Raw genomic sequence first — 22,457 nt, forward strand, 5'->3', positions numbered from 1 at the left:
TAACTCTTGATTGACACTAAAAGAAAATATAATGGTATTGCAGACATGATGGCAATTCACTGCTACCACACCTGAGCAGTTCTCCACATGAGAATTACAGTGGACCTAACCCAAGACATTCCCACCATTTGCCCCAGAGGGACAACATATTTTACGGGGGGAAATGGAGTCACCTATGAAGCGCCTAACTGAGATCTACAGAAAGAGTGGAGGAGCTAGTCCCTGAGGGAAAGATTAAACATAAAGACCGAGATCGAGAAGTCCAAGGGCACCCAGCAGTCTGTTTACTTCTTCCCGTACCGCAACAACTGGCTGATCAATAGCAGCAGCAGGCAACAATGCCTCGCATTGACTCGAGCAGCTCCAACATGCTCGGCAGCGCAGGGTTCAATATAAATGCAAAGCAGTCCCACAGTCATGCCCAACAGATCCAGGCCTTTTTGGGCTCGATGTGAAACGCAGTTACAGGGAAACCCTAACCAGCAAAGGTTGACGGTATTCCAGCAGCTTCTGCCTCTTTTCAGTCTTCGAACAGTGATAACTGTAATAAAGCTCTGCGTATCCTGGCATCCTGCATTGCAATTGTGCAGCACTGTAGATTACACATGCGCCGACTCCACATGCGTCTCGCAAGACAGTGGACTCGGAAGTACACAGGGGAGATCTGGTGTTGATAAAGTCAGCACTCTGCACTGTCTGCGGTCTGTAGAGCAGAAACAGCATGTTGCTTGGAAGGCCTTTTTTGAAACCCCTGCCACAGTTGAGCATTACCGCTAACTCGTCACTCAGTGGGTGGGATGCCTGCGACAGTGCAAGGGACTTGGACTCCCCATCAGGGCAACACATCATCTTTGTCAAGAATTCCTGTCATGCGAGGGGAGGAAAACGGTAACCAGCGTAAACGGACTACATCTCCCAGGATGCTTAGCGGTTGAGAGGTTATGTAAACAGGAGAGCTGTTACATAACTCGAGGAAAACACGCCCTTATGTAAACAGGAGAGCTGTTACATAACTCAAGGGAAAACACGCCCTTATGTAAACAGGAGAGCTGTTACATAACTCAAGGGAAAACACGCCCTTATGTAAACAGGAGAGCTGTTACATAACTCAAGGAAAACACGCCCTATAAAGGGAGGAACCGGGAGGTACAAGGCTGTCGGATATTGTGTTTACACCGACGTACCTGCTTCGTGAAGAGCAGTGTTCCGGAGTGGTGCTCCAGTAAGGCAAGAACGGAGGTAGGTCGAGTCGTTACTCCCTGGGCCGTGTCTTGCCCCATCGTCACCTGTGAAGGACCCGGAAGCTCTACCGGTCAACCATTGAGCTTCGCTTTTTGACTCGGCTGTGTCAAAGCGCAGTGGCGCTTTTGCTGGTTGGAGTCGTAACTCCCAGCCCGACCAGAGATACAGGGACTGCCAGCTGTAACGCACACCAGGAGGTGTTTGCCGCGTTACAGACTCGGAAGTCCACAGGATCGATCGAGCGGCTGCTCTCGGTTCAGTCTTCTTGCTTTTGATTGGGGTATCGGTGACGCATCACCAGGAGGTGACTCCGCGTCCCGGTGCAGTCTGAGGAAGAGGTTGAGCGGCTGCTCCCTTCAGGTAGAGACCCCGGCTGGGTGTTTCCCTGACTCCTCGATTCTCCCCAACACTCGTCGTGCCCCTCACAGCCTACCGATTGGCATTGTCGGCCATTTCATTTCTGCCCTCTGTTGGCATACGCCGGGACCGGCGTATATGCAGAGGACGGTTAGGACCATCCGTGTGGTGGGCTGGTAACGTACTTAGCCTGGAGGATTCCAGTGACTATAACTTTTGTTTATTCGTTGTATTGTTTTTGCCTTCATTAAAATAACTAACCCTTCACAAGTGGTTGCGTCCTCATTATCGTGTCTGTTAAACGATCCTGAGACGTTCAGGGCGTTACAAAATATCCGACCGTAATAACACTAACTGTCTCCCGGTCGATAACAGACATGGCAACACTTGATGATGTGCTGGCTGCTTTAGCGACCGTGCAAGTTGAAGTGGCTGCCTCTAGGCAAGAAACAGCCGATGTAAAAGCCAGACTGGATGCTATCCAATTGGACCCGCTCATGCCCAGCACCTCCCTCACGAACCAGACCCCTGCGGTAGTAGTGGAAATGCCGGTAGCCATCCCCTTGGCAACACCAGAGAGGTACAGTGGGGATCCTAACACAGTGCAGGTATTCCTCACACGAGTGGCGCTACATTTATCGTGCAAACCAAAGGCGTTCCCCACGAGTCAGGCTCGTGTGGCTTTCCTTATTTCCTATTTGGCTGGAAACGCAGCACAATGGGCCGTACCTCTGGTGAGCAGGGACGACCCCATCTTATGTGATTGGGGTGCTTTTCGCGAGGAATTCCTGAAGGTATTCGACAGAAGGGCTGACTCGTACACGGCGGACCGTGAAATGCTTGAGTTGAGACAGGGATCCAACGACCTGGTGCAGTATCTCAACGCGTTCCGACGGCTAGTTGCGGAAACCAAGTGGCCTGTTGCTAAACAGACGGCGCTCTTCCATCACGGGCTGTGCGATGAGCTCAAAGACGCCGTGGCTCATATTGACCCACAACCCAAGACATGTGAGGGCCTTATCAACCTGGTATTACGGCTGGAACATAGGCTGAGTGAAAGAAAAGGGGATCATGGGAGAAAAGGAAAATCCCTTCCATCCTATGTGACGGTGGGAAGTCCTGAAACTTCCACCGCATCCAAGGGAGAACCCATGGACATCGGCGCAATACGAGCGAGCCTCACAGCCACGGAGAAAGAGTCACGCCGTAAACAAGGATTGTGCCTATATTGTGGCAAAAAAGGCCACTACGTACGTGAATGCCCTGCCAAACCGAAGACGTCACGTTATCGGGCCAACCGGTCGGTAACAGCCGTGGTGGACATACCGGCGGAAAACTAGAGGACTCCCAGACCAAAGAAGGGGCATCTCGGAGTCACTCATCCATCCCTTCACTCTCCAACTCGGTCACTAAGGGACACCGACACCTGTTTCTCACGGTGCACGTGGGAGTGCATGACCAGTGGATACCCGTTGTGGCCATGGTGGATTCAGGGGCCACTGGCATGTTTATGGACCACAACAAGGCATGCAGGCTAGGGCTAGTGCTTCTTCCCAAAGCTGTATCCGAAGACGTCTATGCTGTAGACGGAAGGCGATTGGTGACGGGGCCCATCGGGCAGCACACGGGGGTCCTTCCGATGAGATATGGGAGGAACCATTTGGAACAAATCGATTTTAACATCATCCGAGCGCCCCAATATGGCGTCATATTGGGATTGCCGTGGCTACAGAAACACAACCCCTCTGTGGATTGGCCAACACATCGCGTCGAAATGACGTCACCGTATTGCATCCTGCATTGTGGAAAAAGAACGGAATCCCTTGACGCAGATGAGAGCGGGAGTCAGACGGTGGCTACAGCGGCAGAAAAAGATGTGGCTCTCCCCCAGGCTTATCACAGTTTTGAGGATGTATTTGATGAGGTGAAGGCGGAAGTGCTACCACCACATAGACAGTTTGACTGCCAGATCGACCTGGTGCCAGGGGCCAGCGTTCCCAGCGGCAGGCTGTATGCCCTGACGGAGCCTGAAAACGTGCATCTCCGGGGGTACCTGGATAAACTCCTCAAGCTAGGATTCATCCGCCCGTCCAAGTCTCCGGCCGCCTCGCCACTCTTCTTCATCCCGAAAGCTAATGGGGAGCTGAGAGCCTGTGTGGACTTTAGGGCATTGAATGCGATAACCATAAAGAATCGGTACCCCTTGCCTCTCATCAGTGTACTGCTGGAACAGGTCAAGAAAGCTCGTATCTACACCAAGTTGGATTTGAAAGGGGCATACCATCTGGTGCGCATGAGGGACGGAGACGAGTGGAAGACCGCCTTTAAGACCAGGTTCGGCCTTTTTGAGTACCTCGTCATGCCGTTCGGTCTGTGCAACGCCCCGGCAGCCTTTCAGTACTTTTTGAATGAGGTATTCAGAGAGGAGTTGGATATCTACGTGGTCGTATATATCGACGACATCCTCATCTACTCGTCCAGTGTGGAGGAGCACGTACACCACGTCAAAGCTGTGCTCCAAAAGCTGAGGGAAAACAAGCTGTTTTGTAAACTCAGCAAGTGTGACTTCCACGTCACGTCCGTGGAATTCCTCGGAGTGATGCTGAGTCCAGAGGGACAGGAGATGGCAGAACGAAAGATCAAGGCGGTGAAAGAATGGCCGGTGCCCCAAAGCGTGAAGGACGTCCAAAGTTTCATTGGCTTCGCCAACTTTTACAGGCGGTTTATAGATGGATTTTCAGGATTGGTGGCCCCAATCACACAGCTACTGAGGAAGTCCAAGGAGTTTGTCTGGTCCCCTGAAGGGAACACAGCCTTTGAGGCCCTGAAAAGCGCCTTTGGTAAGGCGCCGGTGTTGGCTCACCCCGATCCGGATCTCCCCTACGTGGTGGAAGCGGACGCTTCGGATGTGGCGCTGGGGGCTATCTTGTCCCAACGCAACCACGACACAGGGGTGCTTCATCCCGTTGCGTACATGTCCCGCAAACTCAACGACGCCGAACGCAACTACCATATTGCGGAGAAGGAGCTTCTCGCAATCAAGGACGCCTTCACCGAATGGAGGCATTGGTTGATGGGGGCAAGACATGTGGTATCGGTGTACACGGACCATCGGAATCTACAGTTCATGACGGCCACAAGACACCTTTCTCCCAGGCAGCTGCGGTGGATGCTCTTCTTTGCGGGGTTCAACTTCCGCATCACATATCGGCCGGGGACGGAAAACCGGAAGGCGAACGCCCTGTCCCGTCAATCTGCAGTTAAGGAACCATTGCCTGCGACCGAGCGTTCCATCATTTCCCCGAGGATGGTATTGGGGGTTATCCAACCGGATACTTTCCTGAGGGGAATAAAGAGAGGGATCAGGTCATTCGCATGGCGGAGGTGGCTCCTCAGTCACAGAGAATGGCAGCTGAAGGACGGGATACCCCTGAAGGGCAGGTGCCTGTTGATACCCACGCCTAGGCTAAGGAAACAAGCATTCATCTGGTGCCATGACTCTCCATGCGCAGGTCATTTGGGCTTTGAAAAAACGGTGGCTAGCATGGGACGGCATTTCTGGTGGCCAACCATGAGAGTGGATGTCAGGAGGTGGGGACAGGAGTGTCCTACGTGTGCTACCATGAAGGCCGACCATGGCCGAACCCAAGGGCTCTTACATCCACTTCCGACCCCGGATAGACCATGGGATAGCATATCACTGGACTTCGTGGTGGGCCTACCGGTAGACCAGGGGATGACGGCAATACTGGTGGTGGTGGATTACTTGACGAAAATGGGGCACTTCATCCCCTGCAAGAGAGTCCCTACGGCCGGGGAATTGGCGTCACTACTCCTAAAGAATGTGGTACGACTGCATGGATTACCTGGGGTGATCGTGTCAGACCGGGGGTCGCAGTTTACTGCGCAATTCTGGAAGACTTGGTGCACTGCGCTGCATGTTAAGACCGCCCTGTCCACCAGCTACCACCCTCAAACGGACGGCCAAACCGAGCGCCTGAACCAAACGCTCAAACAGTATCTGCGATGTTTTGTGGACCAGGGCAGGGAAGAATGGGTCAACTTGCTATGGGTTGCAGAGATAGCCTATAACAACGCCACTCACAGCTCCACACAGTCATCTCAGGTCTATAGCAACTATGGCCAACATCCCAGGTTCTTGCCATTTCTACATCCGTTCAGAGAGGACAGGATTCCCGCCACAGCGGACAGGGTGGCACACATAAAAGACACGTTGATGCGCTCAAGGGCTGTCCTAATAGAGGCCAAGAGACGATACAAGGCTGCGGCCGACAGGAAGAGGAGGCCCGGGCCACTGTACCGCACTGGAGACTATGTCTGGATATCCACAAGAAACATGAGGTTTCGAAAGAACAGTGTGTTCCATCCCAAGTACATGGGCCCCTATCGCATTACCAAGTGTATGGGTCCCGTGAACGTGAAGGTGTGCTTGCCCCAGTCATTGCGGATACACCCTGTCTTTCATGTATCATTGCTCAAACCAGCACCCTCCAAGCCGTCTGGGACACCTAGGCCGGTATGCGTGGAGTCGGAGGTGGAGTATGAAGTGTCGGGCATACGGGCGTCCAAATGGCGCAGGGGGAAGCTGTGGTACCTGGTTGCGTGGAAAGGCTATGGCCCGGAGGAGCAATCATGGGAACCGGCTGAAGGGGTTCATGCTCCGCGCTTGGTCTCCTTGTTCCATCGGCGTTTTCCTGCCAGCGCTGGACCCGTGGGGAGCCGCTGAGAGGGAGGATGTACTGTCAAGAATTCCTGTCATGCGAGGGGGGGAAAACGGTAACCAGCGTAAACGGACTACATCTCCCAGGATGCTTAGCGGTTGAGAGGTTATGTAAACAGGAGAGCTGTTACATAACTCAAGGAAAACACGCCCTTATGTAAACAGGAGAGCTGTTACATAACTCAAGGGAAAACACGCCCTTATGTAAACAGGAGAGCTGTTACATAACTCAAGGGAAAACACGCCCTTATGTAAACAGGAGAGCTGTTACATAACTCAAGGAAAACACGCCCTATAAAGGGAGGAACCGGGAGGTACAAGGCTGTCGGATATTGTGTTTACACCGACGTACCTGCTTCGTGAAGAGCAGTGTTCCGGAGTGGTGCTCCAGTAAGGCAAGAACGGAGGTAGGTCGAGTCGTTACTCCCTGGGCCGTGTCTTGCCCCATCGTCACCTGTGAAGGACCCGGAAGCTCTACCGGTCAACCATTGAGCTTCGCTTTTTGACTCGGCTGAGTCAAAGCGCAGTGGCGCTTTTGCTGGTTGGAGTCGTAACTCCCAGCCCGACCAGAGATACAGGGACTGCCAGCTGTAACGCACACCAGGAGGTGTTTGCCGCGTTACAGACTCGGAAGTCCACAGGATCGATCGAGCGGCTGCTCTCGGTTCAGTCTTCTTGGTTTTGATTGGGGTATCGGTGACGCATCACCAGGAGGTGACTCCGCGTCCCGGTGCAGTCTGAGGAAGAGGTTGAGCGGCTGCTCCCTTCAGGTAGAGACCCCGGCTGGGTGTTTCCCTGACTCCTCGATTCTCCCCAACACTCGTCGTGCCCCTCACAGCCTACCGATTGGCATTGTCGGCCATTTCATTTCTGCCCTCTGTTGGCATACGCCGGGACCGGCGTATATGCAGAGGACGGTTAGGACCATCCGTGCGGTGGGCTGGTAACGTACTTAGCCTGGAGGATTCCAGTGACTATAACTTTTGTTTATTCGTTGTATTGTTTTTGCCTTCATTAAAATAACTAACCCTTCACAAGTGGTTGCGTCCTCATTATCGTGTCTGTTAAACGATCCTGAGACGTTCAGGGCGTTACAATCTTTTTGGAGCTTATGGCCCTCTGCCTAGCTGGCAACGCTTTCCTCAAGCGCATTCACAGCAAAGTAGCCCTCATAAAGACTGACAGCATGATAGCCATGTATTCTATCCATAAACCAGCGGGAGTCGTCTCCCCCACCCAATATCAACAAACCGTCGGCTCTGGCACAGGAGATCTGGCACAGTGCAATCCACAAGACCCACCTGTTAGAGGAAAACCTCCCGGCGGTGAACAGTGACTTTGTTAAACTATTGATTCAAGTTCATGAGTGGGAACGCTACCTTAAAGTCCTCCACAGGTACGTCCTAACGTGAGGAAGCCCAATCATTGAGCTCTTGGTCACCACAGAAAATGCAAAATGCCCAAGCTTTGTGCCCAGGGACCCACATCCTCAGTTCATCGGCAGTGCCCTGCGGATGAACTGGCAAGGGATATTTGCCTATGCTTTTCCTCCTCCCCCACTCATTCAGTATGTGGTAAAGAGCTTGAGGCAGGTGACCTGGCCCTCATCCTCCTGGATCCCACCTAAGCCGGGCCGCGCTGGCAGAGATGTCCATCAGACCCCACAAGATGCTCCCAATAATGCTGGACCTTCTAACACAGCAACGCCACTGATTCAGGCACCCAGATCCTAAGCATCTCAACCTAACCATCTGGCACCTGAGGTCTTAAGCTTTGTCTACCTAAACCTCCCTGTGGAGGGTATGGAACATATTGTAGGAGGCATGTAGGCCCGCAGCACGTGAGGTATGCAGCCAAGTAGAAGAGATGTGTCCCTTACTGCATCTAGATCCCTTTAGAGTCAAGGTTCTGGACATTCTCTGTTACCAGTTACACATTTAGAAGGTAGGTCTTGCATATATTCTATACCCTTCAACGTGGACTCTGTGGCAGCATAGATGCAGAATAGGAAATATTCGCCGACCCCCTCCCCCCCCCCCCCCCCCTTCAGGAGTCGAGTGGTGAATGCATTTATGATACAACTCAAAAGGTTAATACCCCCAAGAACATCTCCAGCCCCAGTGCACCAGCTTAATGTACTTCTCACAAGGCCTACGGGTCAGACTTCTGAACCCCTCCTATTTTGCACCTCCGTTTCTCTCCTGGAAGTTCGCCTTTCTAATAATCCTGTTCTTACTCTGGCGCATCAGCAAGCTACAAGCACGCACCATTCAGGTGCACAAGGTCCTCAGAACTAATCCAAAGTTCCTGCCATAGGTAGTTTCACCGTTCTACATTAGCCAAACAATTGAGCTGGTCGTATTCTATCCACAATGTGAGTCCATAGCAGAAAGAGCATTACACGCCTTAGACTGTCCTCACAGGGTTGGTAAATCCTGACAAACCGGTCCAGCACCATCTCGTTGACCATTGCACTACAGGTACTGGTCCCGCAGTCTGTGTTGGTGCAGTCGAGTAAGTTCTTCGAAAAAACTAAAGTGCTGTTATATTTGCTTCAGTTTATTGTATAACCTGTCCCAGTATAAAAACATGTGAGTGAGAATAGTAAAAACGTGCTACATTACACTCAGTAGCTAGTCTTCGTATATATTTACGTGGGGAGGTCGTGGTGTGTGTTAGTCACACTGTTGACGGATAGGTTGGATTTTAGGGGTGGAGGCTGGCCACTGTTGATAGGTTGGATTTTAGGGGTGGTGGACTTGCTGAGGTTGCCTGGTGCCATCCGATCCAGTGTCTTATGCGTGTGTGTGTGTGTCTGTCTGTCTGTCTGTCTGTCTGTCTGCTGTACAGGGTCAAAGACGACCATAAAGTCAACGAGTGATACAACAGGTAGCTTTGGTTGTGGGTGGTTAATGGATTGTGACGTAGTGTTCTATAAACAGGTGAGTCTTCAACTCTTTTCTGAATTGGGGTCGTCCTGGTGGATATAGGTTGTTTCAAATCCTGGGTGCACAGATGGAAAAGGTCTGCTGTCTTGTGTTTTTTTCTTTTTTGCACTTCTTACTCTGCAGTCTGATGTCCTCGCTCTGGATATGTCAAGAGCTACCAGCGGTGGTGAACGTGTCTTCAACATAAGCAGGGTGCTAGTTGTGATGACTTTGAAAATGATTCAGGTGGTTTTGAAGATAATGCAGGCCGGCAAGGGCAGGTTCCATCAGGATGGGGTGATGTGGTCATATTTCATCAGGCCATGACTGAGACTTGCTGCGCCGTGTCAGATGCCCTTTGGTGGAGTCTTGAAGGTTGTCACCACCATCCAGGTATGAGAGTAGGAGGGCTCAGCCAGCTGTTCTGAAGCCGCTTTCTAAAAGAAACTGATTTTCTTTCTTTAGAAGCGGGAGCAGGTACCAGGCCTTCTTGGTTTTTCGGCAGTGTGTTCCTTGAAAGTGAGGTTGGCATCGAGGGTGTTTACAAGTGAATGAATATTCAGTGAAAGTTGGGGTTCGAAGACGTAAAAGCTCACGACATTGAGCCAAGTTTGTACGGTTTCTATGTTGTTCTTGGCAAATAACAGGAATTCGGTTGTGGTTGGTCTGAGCTACAGGTAGGCGCTGGACCTACAGGTGTGGATGATGTGCCGGCAGCGTTTGAGGTGTAGATGTCTGAAGCAGAGGAGACTTTCGTGTGGCATACTGGTGAATTGTAATGCTGTTATCTGTGAGTCGAGCAGCAAGTAGTAGAGGTTTAAGATGACCGGAGACAGACTGAAACCCTGGGGAACTGAACAAGTGATGGGGATGTTTTGGGACCTGGAGGTGTCCATGTGAACAAACTGGTGTTGGATGGAATGGTAGGAGAGGAACCAGTGAAGGACATTACCGGTGCATCTCATTCAAGACCCCATGGTGAGTATGAGGGTGAGATGGTAGACTGTCGGAGGCAGCTGAGAGGTCAAGCAATCGGCAATATCCGGAAGCAGAGTTTATCCTCATTTGTGGTCAGATGGGCATCTTCTATGATGTGTCCAGTAGCAGACTCCGGGTGCAGCATGATCGGACGTCTGCCTGCTAGCCGTGCAAGAGAGGATTATCATTGATGTGGTCTTGGAGTTGAACATTGACTGCTGAGTTTTTTATGCATATTCAATGTGCAGTGGTTTGAAGCCTGACTAGAAATTACTGTATATGTTGTGGTTTCTATGTTTAAAAAAGGTAACTGATATCTTAAAGATAATTACTGCACAGAGAAAAATAATGATGGTTGTAAACGTTTTTTATAGTCTTGTCTGAGCCTGCATTCGGAATCTTCAGCATATGTGCAATTGTTGTGGCTCCAGCTTCTGGGAGAGAGTTTGTGTAGCAAGTTAGTTATTGTGAAATTAGACACTCGGTGAGGCCCAGGGGCATAGATGCAAGTTGGCAACTAGGCTGTTGCCTGTTCCAGTGAGTGGCAAAGTTGGTTTGAAGATGTACGGGCTGATAGTTACTCTATATGACTGAACTTTGGCAAAAGTCCCATAGTCGCTGGCCGTCTGACCTCAGTTCAGCTGATGTTCTCTTTTGAGCTGGTTTGAAGGTGTTGGTTTTGGTTTGAAGAACTAGCTTAGCTTCTGAGAAGTTTTTGAAGAGGTGGCTAAAAGTTGGAAGCGTGCAAGGCCTTTTTTGTGGTCCTCTAACAGAAGTTACTGGGCCTTATCCTGTTTTGGTTCCATCATGTTCGAGGCATATGAGCTGCAGATTACACACTATGCATTGATCGCCATCTGGTGCTGGGCCCGGATGTTTGCACTTGTTTTTGTCCTGGAAAGTCTTTGGAAGTCACGAGATAGGTGACTCCTCCTCAGGATCATAGTGCGCATGGGCATCGGCTCCATCCTCAGATTGTTTTTTTACGCCATCGGGGTCGGATGTATTTCTCGCGCTCCAGTTCGGAACCGTTACCGATTTCTGTTTCGATGCGCAATCCTTCACCCTTTCAACGGTATTGTCTCGATCGCGAACCCTAATCGGCGTGCATCTCTACAAGTCTTCGATTCCGGTCGTCGAAGAAGACCTTCGGGCCGACCTGAGCCTTGGCATCTGGCTCATGGAAAAGGACGCCTTTCAAAAAGTGTCCTCTGTGGGTCGAAGTTTCCCCACACCAATCTGCATGAGATGTGTAACCTCTGCCTCTCTCCGGAGCACGAGACCAGAGGCTGTCCAGCTTGTGCCCCTTTACGCTCGTAGAAGACCATCCGGGATCGAGCTCGAAGGACCATGACTCGCTCGTCGACTCTGATCCCCGACGACATCTTCTAAGAGGGCGTCGATGTGCCAGAGGAGCGGGTCGAAGAAGGCCTCATCAGCGCCTCCGAAGCTGATGACTCCGACGTCGAAGAAGTGACTCCGGCTCAACGGGTCGTAAGTAGAGACGCCGACCCCCGACCCACTCCCTACAGCAAAAAAGGCTTCGGTCACACCTTCACCTTCGGGCTCAGGTGCACACCGACGCACTGCTTCCCAAGCCCCGCCCTCGGGCCCGGCAAAGAAGCCTACCAAGCCTTCCGGCGACTCGGGTCGAGTCTGCCTGCCACCGGCGCCGAAGCCCAATCATCGGCATCGAAAAAGAAGCCGCACCCATCCTCCGGGCCGACCGCTACTTCCACCCCGAAGCCCTCGGCACCGAAGACACCAAGCGGTGACTCCCTGGCACCGAAAAACACTCTGAGCCGACGAAGAAGCCACTCCCCAAAAGTTCAGACTCACACTCTTCGGAGTCGAAAAAACCATCGACACCGAAGAAGCACACAGAGACTGGTAAACCACACGGCTCCAAGCCCAAAACCGCTCAGGAGCCGGTGCAGAAAAAGCCCTCTATCGACGCAGTCATCACCGAACACCCAACCTTCTTCAGAAGAGCTTTTTCTACCAGACCCTCAACAAAAAAGTCTAACTAAAGACCCTGAAACTGGTCAATTGACTCAGAGTTCCAGGAAAAGACCACTGGACATGCCTTCACCAGCTCCACCACCTAAAAAGAGGGACATAGCCACATCACCTCTTAGAGTCCCTTCTCCACCTCCACCTCCTCCTCCACCTCCCCCACCACCTCGTTCTCCTATGCCATACCCTACACCAGTAGACGATGACGACACATATGACACAGGGGACGGTGCGGACGACCTGCCACTAGGGGACCCCAGTCCACCAACTTCCCCTGACCCCTGGGATGACTATAATACGCCTGATGTCCCTAATGTCCCGCAAGATGACATCTACCCCTCTAGGCCTTCCCCACCAGAAGACACCATGGGTTTTAATCAGCTGGTACACCGAGCTGCCCAGTACCACGGGGTCGACCTACATACAGAACCGGTCGAAGAGGATTTTTTAAAGGACACTTTTGACACCACACAAAGGTCCACATCCACATTACCCATGCTCAAAGAGGTTATTAAACACGCTACAGAGGTATTTAAGGACCCTGTTAGGGCTAGAGTCATCAATCCTAGAATTGAGAAAAAATACAAAGCTGCCCCTACAGACCCAGCTTACATTAAGGGCCCTGTTCCATTAGTCTTTATGGTGGTCTCAATTGCTAGAAAGAGGGCTAGCTCGCAAACATCAGGTGATACAGCTCCGCCCGACAAAGAGTCTAAACTCCTGGACGCCTCTGGCAAAAGAACAGCATCACAGGCAGCTAACATTTGGCGCATCGCAAACACTCAGGCCCTGTTAGCCAGATACAATAGGGCTCACTATGATGAGTTGGAGTCCCTACTACAACACCTCCCGGACAAATACAAATGACCTCATACAGGAGGGTAAAATTATCACCAACACCTCCATCCGGTGCACTCTCGATGTGGCAGATACAGCATCCAGAGCAGTAAACACAAGTGTCCTTCTCCGCAGGTACACGTGGCTACGCATTTCCGGTTTTAAACCTGAGGTGCAAAGCTCTATCCTCAACCAACCATTTGACCAACAACACCTTTTTGGCCCTAATGTTGACGCATCCCTTGAAAAGATTAAAAAGGACACAGACACAGCCAAATCAATGGGAGCCTTGCAATTGCAAGCTCCCAGACGTTCTTTTTGTCGCTCATCCTACAAGGGCAACTCCAGGGGCTACTCATCAGACAACCCTTCCACCTCTTACAAGGCTCCCACCCAAACCACCTTCACCAGAGGTTATCAGAGAGGAGGATACAGAGGCAACAATAACCAGGGCAGAGGCAAGACTAACAACACCCGCTCTGCTTCCACCCCTGCCCAATGACTTCCTTCCACTTCCCCCGGACCATTCCACTCTGGTCGGGGGAAGACTACAACAGTTCCTTCCTGTCTGGACCAACATCACCACAGACAGGTGGGTGCGACAAATAGTGCAATCAGGTTACTGTCTCGAACTTACCTCTACCCCCCCCAAACATTCCACCCAAACAGCATCCAATGTCAACAGAACATTTGTCACTCCTGAAACAAGAGGTAATTTCCTTACTACAAAAAAGTGCAATAGAACTGGTTCCCCTGCATCAACAAAACACAGGAGTTTACTCCCTGTATTTTCTCATACCAAAGAAGGACGGCTCGCTGAGACCTATTCTAGACCTCAGGCCACTAAACCTGTACATACAATCAGACCATTTCCACATGGTCACACTTCAGCAGGTCCTCCCTCTACTTTCACAGGACGACTTCCTGGCTACCTTAGATCGCAAGGACGCCTATTTCCATATTTCCATATTCCCATTCACACAGCTCACAGAAAATATCTCAGGATTGTAGTGGACGGGCAGCACTATCAATTCAAAGTACTCCCTTTCGGAGTCACAACAGCACAACTGGTATTCACAAAGTGCCTAGCGGTAGTCGCAGCCCATCTAAGAAGACAACACATTCACCTCTTCCCATACCTCGACGACTGGCTCATAAAAGCCAGCTCGTACAACCAGTGTGTTTATCACACTCCCGCGACTATCCAATTACTCCACGACATGGGTTTCACAATAAACCACACCAAGTCTCATCTGCAACCCTCTCACACACAACAGTACCTCGGAGCCACAATAAATGCTTCAAAAGTGCTAGCCTATCCCAGTCCAGCCAGGATAGCAAGCATTCTCGCTCTCCTCACCAAATTTCAGCCGCATCACTCTCTTCCAGCTCGAGTGTTCATGCAGCTCATAGGGATGATGGCCTCTTGCATATTCATAGTGCCTCACGAAAGACTCCAGATGCGCCCCTTACAGGAATGCTTAGCACGCCAATGGAACCAGGCTCAAGGTCAGCTAACAGATCTGGTGTTGGTAGATGGTCGCACTCATCGCTCTCTGCAGTGGTGGAACACCAAAAACCTTTCCAAAGGGCGACCGTTCCTAGAGCCAGTTCCTCAAATTGTCATGACAGCGGACGCATCGCTCTCCGGCTGGGGAGCACACCTATTACATCACACCATGCAGGGCAGGTGGACACCTCCACAATAGTTATTCCACATCAATCACCTGGAATTACTGGCCATATTCCTAGCCTTAAAAGCATTCCAAAAACAAATATCGAACAAGACTGTCCTAGTCCGCACGGGCAACATGACAGCCATGTACTACATACAGAAACAAGGTGGGGGACACACTCTGCAGCTTTCTCAGCTAGAATAGAACATATGGAGATAGGCTATACCTCAGAACATTTTTCTCCTAGCCCAACATGTCCCATAGCCGATCTGTTAAGTCGTCAAACGCAACAGATCCACGAGTGGGAACTTCATCCACAAGTTCTTCAACCATTCTTTCAAATGTGGGGGCAACCACAGATAGACCTCTTCGCCACGCACGAAGACGCCAAATGCCCAAGCTTCGCCACCAGATACCCACACCCATTGGCCAAAGGCAATGCGATATGGATGAACTGGTTAGGCAGATTTGCATACGCCTTTCCGCCTCTCCCACTCATACCACTGGTGGTACGCAAACTACGGCAACGCTCACTGACTCTCATTCTAGTTCCTCCAACTTGGGCCAGACAACCGTGGTACACCACATTACTGAAACTGTCCGTTGTTCCGCACCAAAGATTACACCTCTCACCACGCCTCTTAACCCAGAACCATGGAGAGATCAGACACCCGGACCCAGTTCAGCTCAACCTTGCGATCTGGCTCCTGAAATTTTAGAATTCGGTTACCTTAACCTTCCTCCTGACTGTATGAACCTCATTAAGGAAGCTAGACGCCCTACCACTAGAGCCTGCTACGCAGCCAAGTGGAAACGATTTGTGATATATTATCATAACAATAACATCAATCCCCTAGATGTGCCTATCCAACACATCATAATCTACCTACTACACCTAGAAAGGTGCAACATAGCCTATACGTTTATTCGGCTACACCTTGCTGCTATAGCAGCATATCTACAAAATAGACAACATTTATCACTATTTAGAGTACCCGCCATCAAAGCCTTTATGGAAGGACTCAAGAGGATAATTCCTCCCAGAGTTCCTCCCTCACCTGTGTGGAATTTAAACATCGTTCTCTCAAGAATAATGGGGCCTCCCTTTGAACCTCTACATAAATGTGAGCTACAATTCTTAACATGGAAGGTTGCTTTCCTAGTGGCCATTACTTCTCTAAGAAGAGTTAGTGAACTGCAAGCGTTAACTATTCAGGAACCCTTCTTACAAATCCATCCCAATAAGGTTGTTCTCCGAACTAATCCTAAATTCCTCCCTAAAGTCATTTCTCCCTTCCACCTCAATCAATCTGTGGAGTTGCCCGTATTCTTCTCGCAACCACACACAGTCGCAGAAAGAGTTCTATATACTTTAGATGTTATAAGAGCATTGCTCTATTACATTGAGAGAACACAACCTTTTCGAAAAACTAAACAACTTTTTATTTCTTTCTCACCACCACACAAAGGCAATTCCATATCAAAGTCTGGGATAGCCAGATGGATTGTTAAATGCATGCAAATTTGCTATCACACAGCAAAACGTACTTTAACTGTTCCTCCTAGAGCCCACTCTACAAGAAAAATAGGGGCTTCTATGGCATTTTTAGGGAACATTCCCTTAGATGACATCTGCAGAGCAGCTACATGGTCTACACCACACACGTTCACAAAACACTATTGTGTAGATGTGCAATCAAAACAACAAGCTAGTGTGGGCCAGGCTGTACTCTAAACACTATTTCAAACTACTGCAACAGATACTGGTGGCCGCCGCTAAGGAGGGGGACTGCTATACAATGTATGCTAAGTGTGTGATCTGCACCTCATATGCCTCGAACGGGAAATGCTACTTACCAGTATGCATCTGTTCTTGCCTTGCCTAGAGCTGCAGATCTACACACACCCACCCGCCTCCCCGGCCTCCTTCATCTGTTCCAGTTTATCTTATTTAGATACAGCATAGAAGGGCATCTTCCTGTTTCTTACAAAGCTCCCATCATTTTCCCGCTGGCGAAAAACAATCTGAGGATGGAGCCGATGCCCATGCGCACTATGATCCTAAGGAGGAGTCACCGACCTCGTGACTTCCAAAGACTTTCCAGGACAAAAACAAGTGCAAACATCCGGACCCAACACCAGATGGCGATCTATGCATAGTGTGTAGATCTGCAGCTCTACATGCCAAGAACAGATGCATACTGGTAAGTAGCATTTCCCTTACCACCACTGCCCCCAGACCGCGATAGGCCAAGAGACTCCTGTTTTGCAGTTGACAGTGAAGTCGAGCAGTTAAGGATGACTGTAGCGAATGGGGGAGGTTAAAAACTCAGATTCACTAAAATGCGTTGTTCAGACGGTACTTTGCTTTAGAAAAAGTAAATAACTTTATTAAAAGGTAAGGACAGTTAAAAGAAAGATGCAAAATGCAGCAGTGGCCAGCAGGCTGCAGGCTGAGATGTGTCCCATACTTTGTCCTCGATAATGTAAATGTATTTGTACTTGTATAGCGCACTTCTACCCAGAGGTCTCGTAGCGCTGTATTCATACCGCTGTGGAACCCTTCCTGGTTTTCCTGTGAGATGTCCACTCCTGGGCACCCCCAAGGTGAAGCCAGGCATCCTAGCGCTGTGGGGGGCCGTTGTGGAGATTAAGCAAGCTATTGCCCAGAGTTGCACAGTGGGACCCATGATTAGAATAGGTACCGAGGCGAGAATTATCAGGTCCGGGGAAATTGAATCCAAGAGCCGCCGTGGCGGGAATTGAACCCTGGTCCCGGGCCAGACCTCTGCATCCGGGTCTGCCGCTCTAACCATTGAGCCACACTTCTCCACATTCTATTAACACTGGTGCTAGGGCTCCTGATGTCCTGGATGCTTGGTGCGGGTAGATTCTTGTAGCTTCCGAGGCCCTTGAGTCTGTAGTTCATAGTGTGAGCTAAAACCACACAGAGGGGTCTCAGCAGAGTAGAAAGGATCCAGGTGCATTGACGCTGGACCCAGCTCTGTGTGTGGGTACAGCGGAGCTACCAAACGGATGAAATAGAAGGTGTCACTCCTAAAAAGAGGGGTGATGCAGACTGAAAGGTTTTGCTCCAAATATGTAAACATCAATGAGAGACACAGTTTAAGAGTTGTAATTAACTGGAATCCCACTAGCAGTTGACAGCCCACCTGGTAATCTCCTCAAGTGATCAGAGGCACCCAGCGCAGTAGGTGATCCCAATAGTGAATCTGGTCTTTTAGGGCTGGGGACTGACCTGAATATAACACTTGCACGGTAAGCGCTAGAAAGGCGGTTCAAACACTCCTGTCGAGCTTTTTCCAGTGAGCTCCAGTGCGGCTTCTCGAGGACCGTCCGCTTATGCTCAGGAATACTTCCAGGAAGGTGCTTGATTGGGGGTCTGGGAGAGCAGAGTGTGTGTGTTTGTGTATACACACTTCACATAAACGTGTGTGTGTTTTGTAATGGCATCTTGCTTTCACCTCTGTCCTGAAGAATCAAAATCTCCATTAGCCACAGTGTTTTGTGTTGGTGAGGACAGCTTGGTGAGTTTCCCCTACACCGAGAACAGAAAGCGGCGCAGTGACACGGTGGGATGTGGCGTAGGAGATATCGTGTAGATGGCGTTGCTGGACTGGTTGCCCTTGCATGTTTGTGGACAGAGGGCAGAGTGATGTTTTGCACTTTCTTTGTTGTGGTCCCATTGTAGGGGTCAACTACCTACCTGAGCAGTCTAAGGCACATGAATGGACAAAGTGAGGGTGCTTTCAAGTTTTGCCTTTCTCTGGGCACTGTGCGTTTATGGTGCCTGCATAAAGTTCTGTGCTTGCCAGGTTTTCCACTGTTCTGGTGCTTTGAGCTGGTGTTCCACATATGGTCAGCCTGCTCGTCACCTCGCCTCTCTCGCGCTGTCTCACTCTGTTTCTTTGGTAATTTTCCGGTTTTAAGGGGTGTTGTCAAAACCTATAATGTAAACCAACATAAACGCCCTATATCTCGCTTTATCTCTTTGTTGATGCAATAAGAAAAACAACTGTGCACATATGTGCTATTGTGGGCATTGCCGTTGTTAGCGAAGGATTTCCTTGCATTCCCATCAGTAGTTTCAGAGATTCCCTCACCTTGCTTTGCCGTTTACCACAGACAAAGAATTGTTTAGTAACCATTTCACTTTCTTTCTGCAGAATGCCAACGGTCTGGAGTGTGTGGGCGACAGGTGAGACTCCATTTACTGATCTGTGACCACCTACTCTTCCACTATGGAACTAACCATTTCGTCTCCGCCTCCAACGTGTCTCACCTTACCTTATCCACCTTTATAATCAGGCAAGGCCACACCTTCCCATACAGCGCACTTCGTTTGTCGTCATCTCACTTAGAGCATTTCTCTGCCTTGTTGTCGCATCATCAATGGTTCCACCTCTTCCAGATAAGCTCACGTGGCCAACTCTTTCTTTCGGCCTCACCTCAACCATCTCTTTCAGAATTCACCTTTCACTTGTCCCCTCCAAAGTACCTCGCCTGTGTCCCATCTTGCTTTAAAGCGTACCTCACCCAGAACACCTTCTCTTTCACAAATATCTTCAACCAGACCAATTACTCCACTATAATGTACTGTTCGAGGCATATGAGCTGCAGATTACACACTATGCATAGATCGCCATCTGGTGTTGGGCCCGGATGTTTGCACTTGTTTTTGTCTTAGAAATTCTTTGTCACAAGGTATGTGACTCCTTCTTTAGATCATAGTGCGCATGAGCTTCGGCTCCATCCTCAGATTGTTTTTATCCGCCATCGAGGTCGGATGTGTTCTCGCGCTCCAGTTCGGAACCGTTAACGGTTTTCTCTTTCGACGCGCAATCCTTCCCTTCTCGATGGTATTGTTTCGATCCCGTTTTCCCAATCCACGCGACCCTTCAACTTCGAAGTGTTCGATTCCGGTCATCGACGAAGGCCTTCGGGCCTACCTGGGCCTCATCTCCCGCTCATGGAAAGGACGCCATTTAAAAAGTGTCCTCGATGTGGGTCGAAGTTTCCCCACACCGACCTGCATGAGATGTGTAACCTCTACCTCTCACCGGAGCACAAGGCCAGAGACTGTCCAGCTTGCACCTCCTTCCGATCCAAGAAGACGATCCGGGACCGACGAGCTAGAAGAGCAATGGCTTGCTCGTCATCTTCGATCCCAGACGACCTCTTCCAAGACGGCGTCGATGTTCCGGAGCAAGGTCGGGTCGAAAAAGGCATCAGCGCCTCCGAAGCAGATGACTCCGACGTCGAGGACATCACTCCAGCTCAGAGGACCGTGAGTACAGACGTCGACCCCGACACAAACCCCCCCTCGACACCATCAAAAAAGGATTCGGTACCACCTTCACGCCCAGGTGCACACTGAGACACTCAGGCACCGAAAAAGAAGACGTCCTCTTCCTCATCCACGCCGACCGCTGCTTCGACATCTAAGCACTCTGCGTCGAGGGCTAGCACCGGTTCCTCGGCACCGACCACACCCTCCGAGCCGAGCAAAAAACGACCACCAAAGGGCCCGACTCCCATTCTTCCAAGACAAAGACCTCAGAACCGAAAGAACAACAACAGGTTCCATCGGACAAAGACACTGCAAAACTGCACGGTTCCAAACCTAGAACCGCTACCGTGTCGGCGCCGAAAAAGCTTACAGCATCGAAGCCGTCGACTCCAAAGGATCTGCCTCCCACAGAAGAACTGTTTTGACCAGATCCTACCCAAAAGACTCTTGTGAAGGATCCTAAGACTGGTCACTTAATGCTTAGCATCAAGAAAAGACCCCTAGATACGCCGTCACCGGCTCCACCACCGAAAAAGAAAGACTTTGCTACCTCTCCATTAAGGATCCCTTCTCCTCCTCCTCCCCCACCACACCGCTCTCCTACACCATCACCTACCCCAGTAGATGATGATGATAACACCTCAGATGATGCATGGGGAGGTGGGGACGATCAACCCCTAGGGGACCCTACCCCTATTGGCTCCCCAGACCCCTGGGATGATTACAGTGTCCCAGACGTCCCTTACACCCCACAAGATTACATTTATCCCTCCAGGCCTTCCCCTCCAGAGGACAATATTGGCTTCAACCAGCTCCTTCACAGAGCTGCCCAGTACCAAGGGGTTGCCCTTCATACAGACCCAGTAGAGGAAGATTTTCTCATGGACACTTTCGACACCACACAAAGGTCCACCTCAATTTTACCCATGCTTAAAGGGGTCATTAAGCATGCACCAGAGATCTTTAAAGACCCAGTCAGGGCTAGAGTCATCAACCCGAGAATAGAAAAAAAGTATAAGGCTGCCCCTACTGATCCAGCATACATTAAAGGCCCCGCACTACTAGACTCCTTGGTAGTCTCTAATGCAAGGAAGAGAGACAATTCCCAAACATCAGGTGACGCACCACCACCATATAAGGAATCTAAACTCCTGGCCGCCTCTGGCAAACGCACAGCGTCACAGGCAGCAAACCTACGGCGCATTGCTAATACCCAAGCGCTGTTAGCTAGGTATGACAGGGCACATTATGATGAACTTGAGTCCATAATGCAGCACCTCCCTGACAGGTATAAAAACAGGGCCAATGAACTCATACAGGAAGGTAAAACCATCACTAATACCTCCATCCGTTGTGCCTTAGATGTGGCAGATACCGCCTCAAGGGCAATAAACACCAGTGTCCTTTTACGTAGGCATGCCTGGCTACGCATTTCAGGATTCAAATCTGAAGTCCAGGAGTTCCATACTCAATCAGCCATTTGATGAGCAACACCTATTTGGCCCCAATGTGGACGTATCACTTGAGAAAATGAAAAAGGATACAGACGCAGCCAAATCTATGGGAGCCTTGCAGTTGCAAGCTCCCAGACGGTCCTTTCGTCGCTCATCCTTCAGAGGCTACTCCTCAGATAGCCCCTCCACTTCTTACAAGGCTCCCACCCAATCCACCTTTACTAGGGGTTACCAAAGGGGTGGTTACAGGGGGAATAACAGCAAAGGCCTAGGCAAAAACAACAACTCCCGCTCTGCCTTCACCCCCACCCCATGACTTCCCTCCACTTCCCCCAGACCATTCCACTCCAGTCAGGGGAAGACTCCACCAATTCCTCCCTGCGTGGGCAAACATCACTTCAGACAGGTGGGTGCAACAGATAATTCAATCAGGCTACTGTCTCGAACTAACATCTACCCCTCCAACCATACCACCCAAACAGCGTCCAATGTCACAAAAAAATCGGTTACTGCAAAAGCAGGAGAAAATCTCCCTCCTACAAAAATGTGCAATAGAACCAGTTCCCCTGCACCAACAAAACAAGGGAGTTTACTCCCTCTATTTTCTCATACCAAAAAAGGACTGCTCTCTAAGGCCTATTTTAGACCTCAGACCCCTAAACCTATACATACACTCAGACCATTTCCACATGGTCACACTTCAGCAGGTCCTTCCTCTGCTTTCACAGGGCAACTTCCTTACTACCCTAGACCTCAAGCATGCCCATTTCCACATTCCCATTCACAGCGCTCACAGAAAATATCTCAGATTCGTAGTGGACGGTCAGCACTATCAATTCAAAGTACTCCCTTTCGGAATCACCACAGCACCACAAGTGTTTACCAAGTGCTTAGCAGTGGTGGCAGCACACCTAAGAA

At 50.3% G+C, this 22,457-nt stretch overlaps 1 protein-coding gene across 6 annotated transcripts in view; it reads left to right on the forward strand.

Annotated features, from left to right (window-relative positions):
- Window positions 1–22,457, forward strand: part of IKBKG (inhibitor of nuclear factor kappa B kinase regulatory subunit gamma) — a 228,727-nt gene that overhangs the window by 92,181 nt on the left and 114,089 nt on the right. For all 6 annotated transcript variants that reach the window (XM_085629872.1, XM_085629874.1, XM_085629877.1 and 3 more), the window contains one exon: window positions 18,962–18,993. In XM_085629872.1, the coding sequence (XP_085485998.1) occupies window positions 18,962–18,993 (32 nt within the window). The remainder of the gene's footprint in view (window positions 1–18,961; window positions 18,994–22,457) is intronic.

The sequence above is a fragment of the Triturus cristatus genome, chromosome 10 (assembly GCF_964204655.1).
Source record: "Triturus cristatus chromosome 10, aTriCri1.1, whole genome shotgun sequence".
In the NCBI taxonomy this organism is placed as follows: domain Eukaryota; kingdom Metazoa; phylum Chordata; class Amphibia; order Caudata; family Salamandridae; genus Triturus; species Triturus cristatus.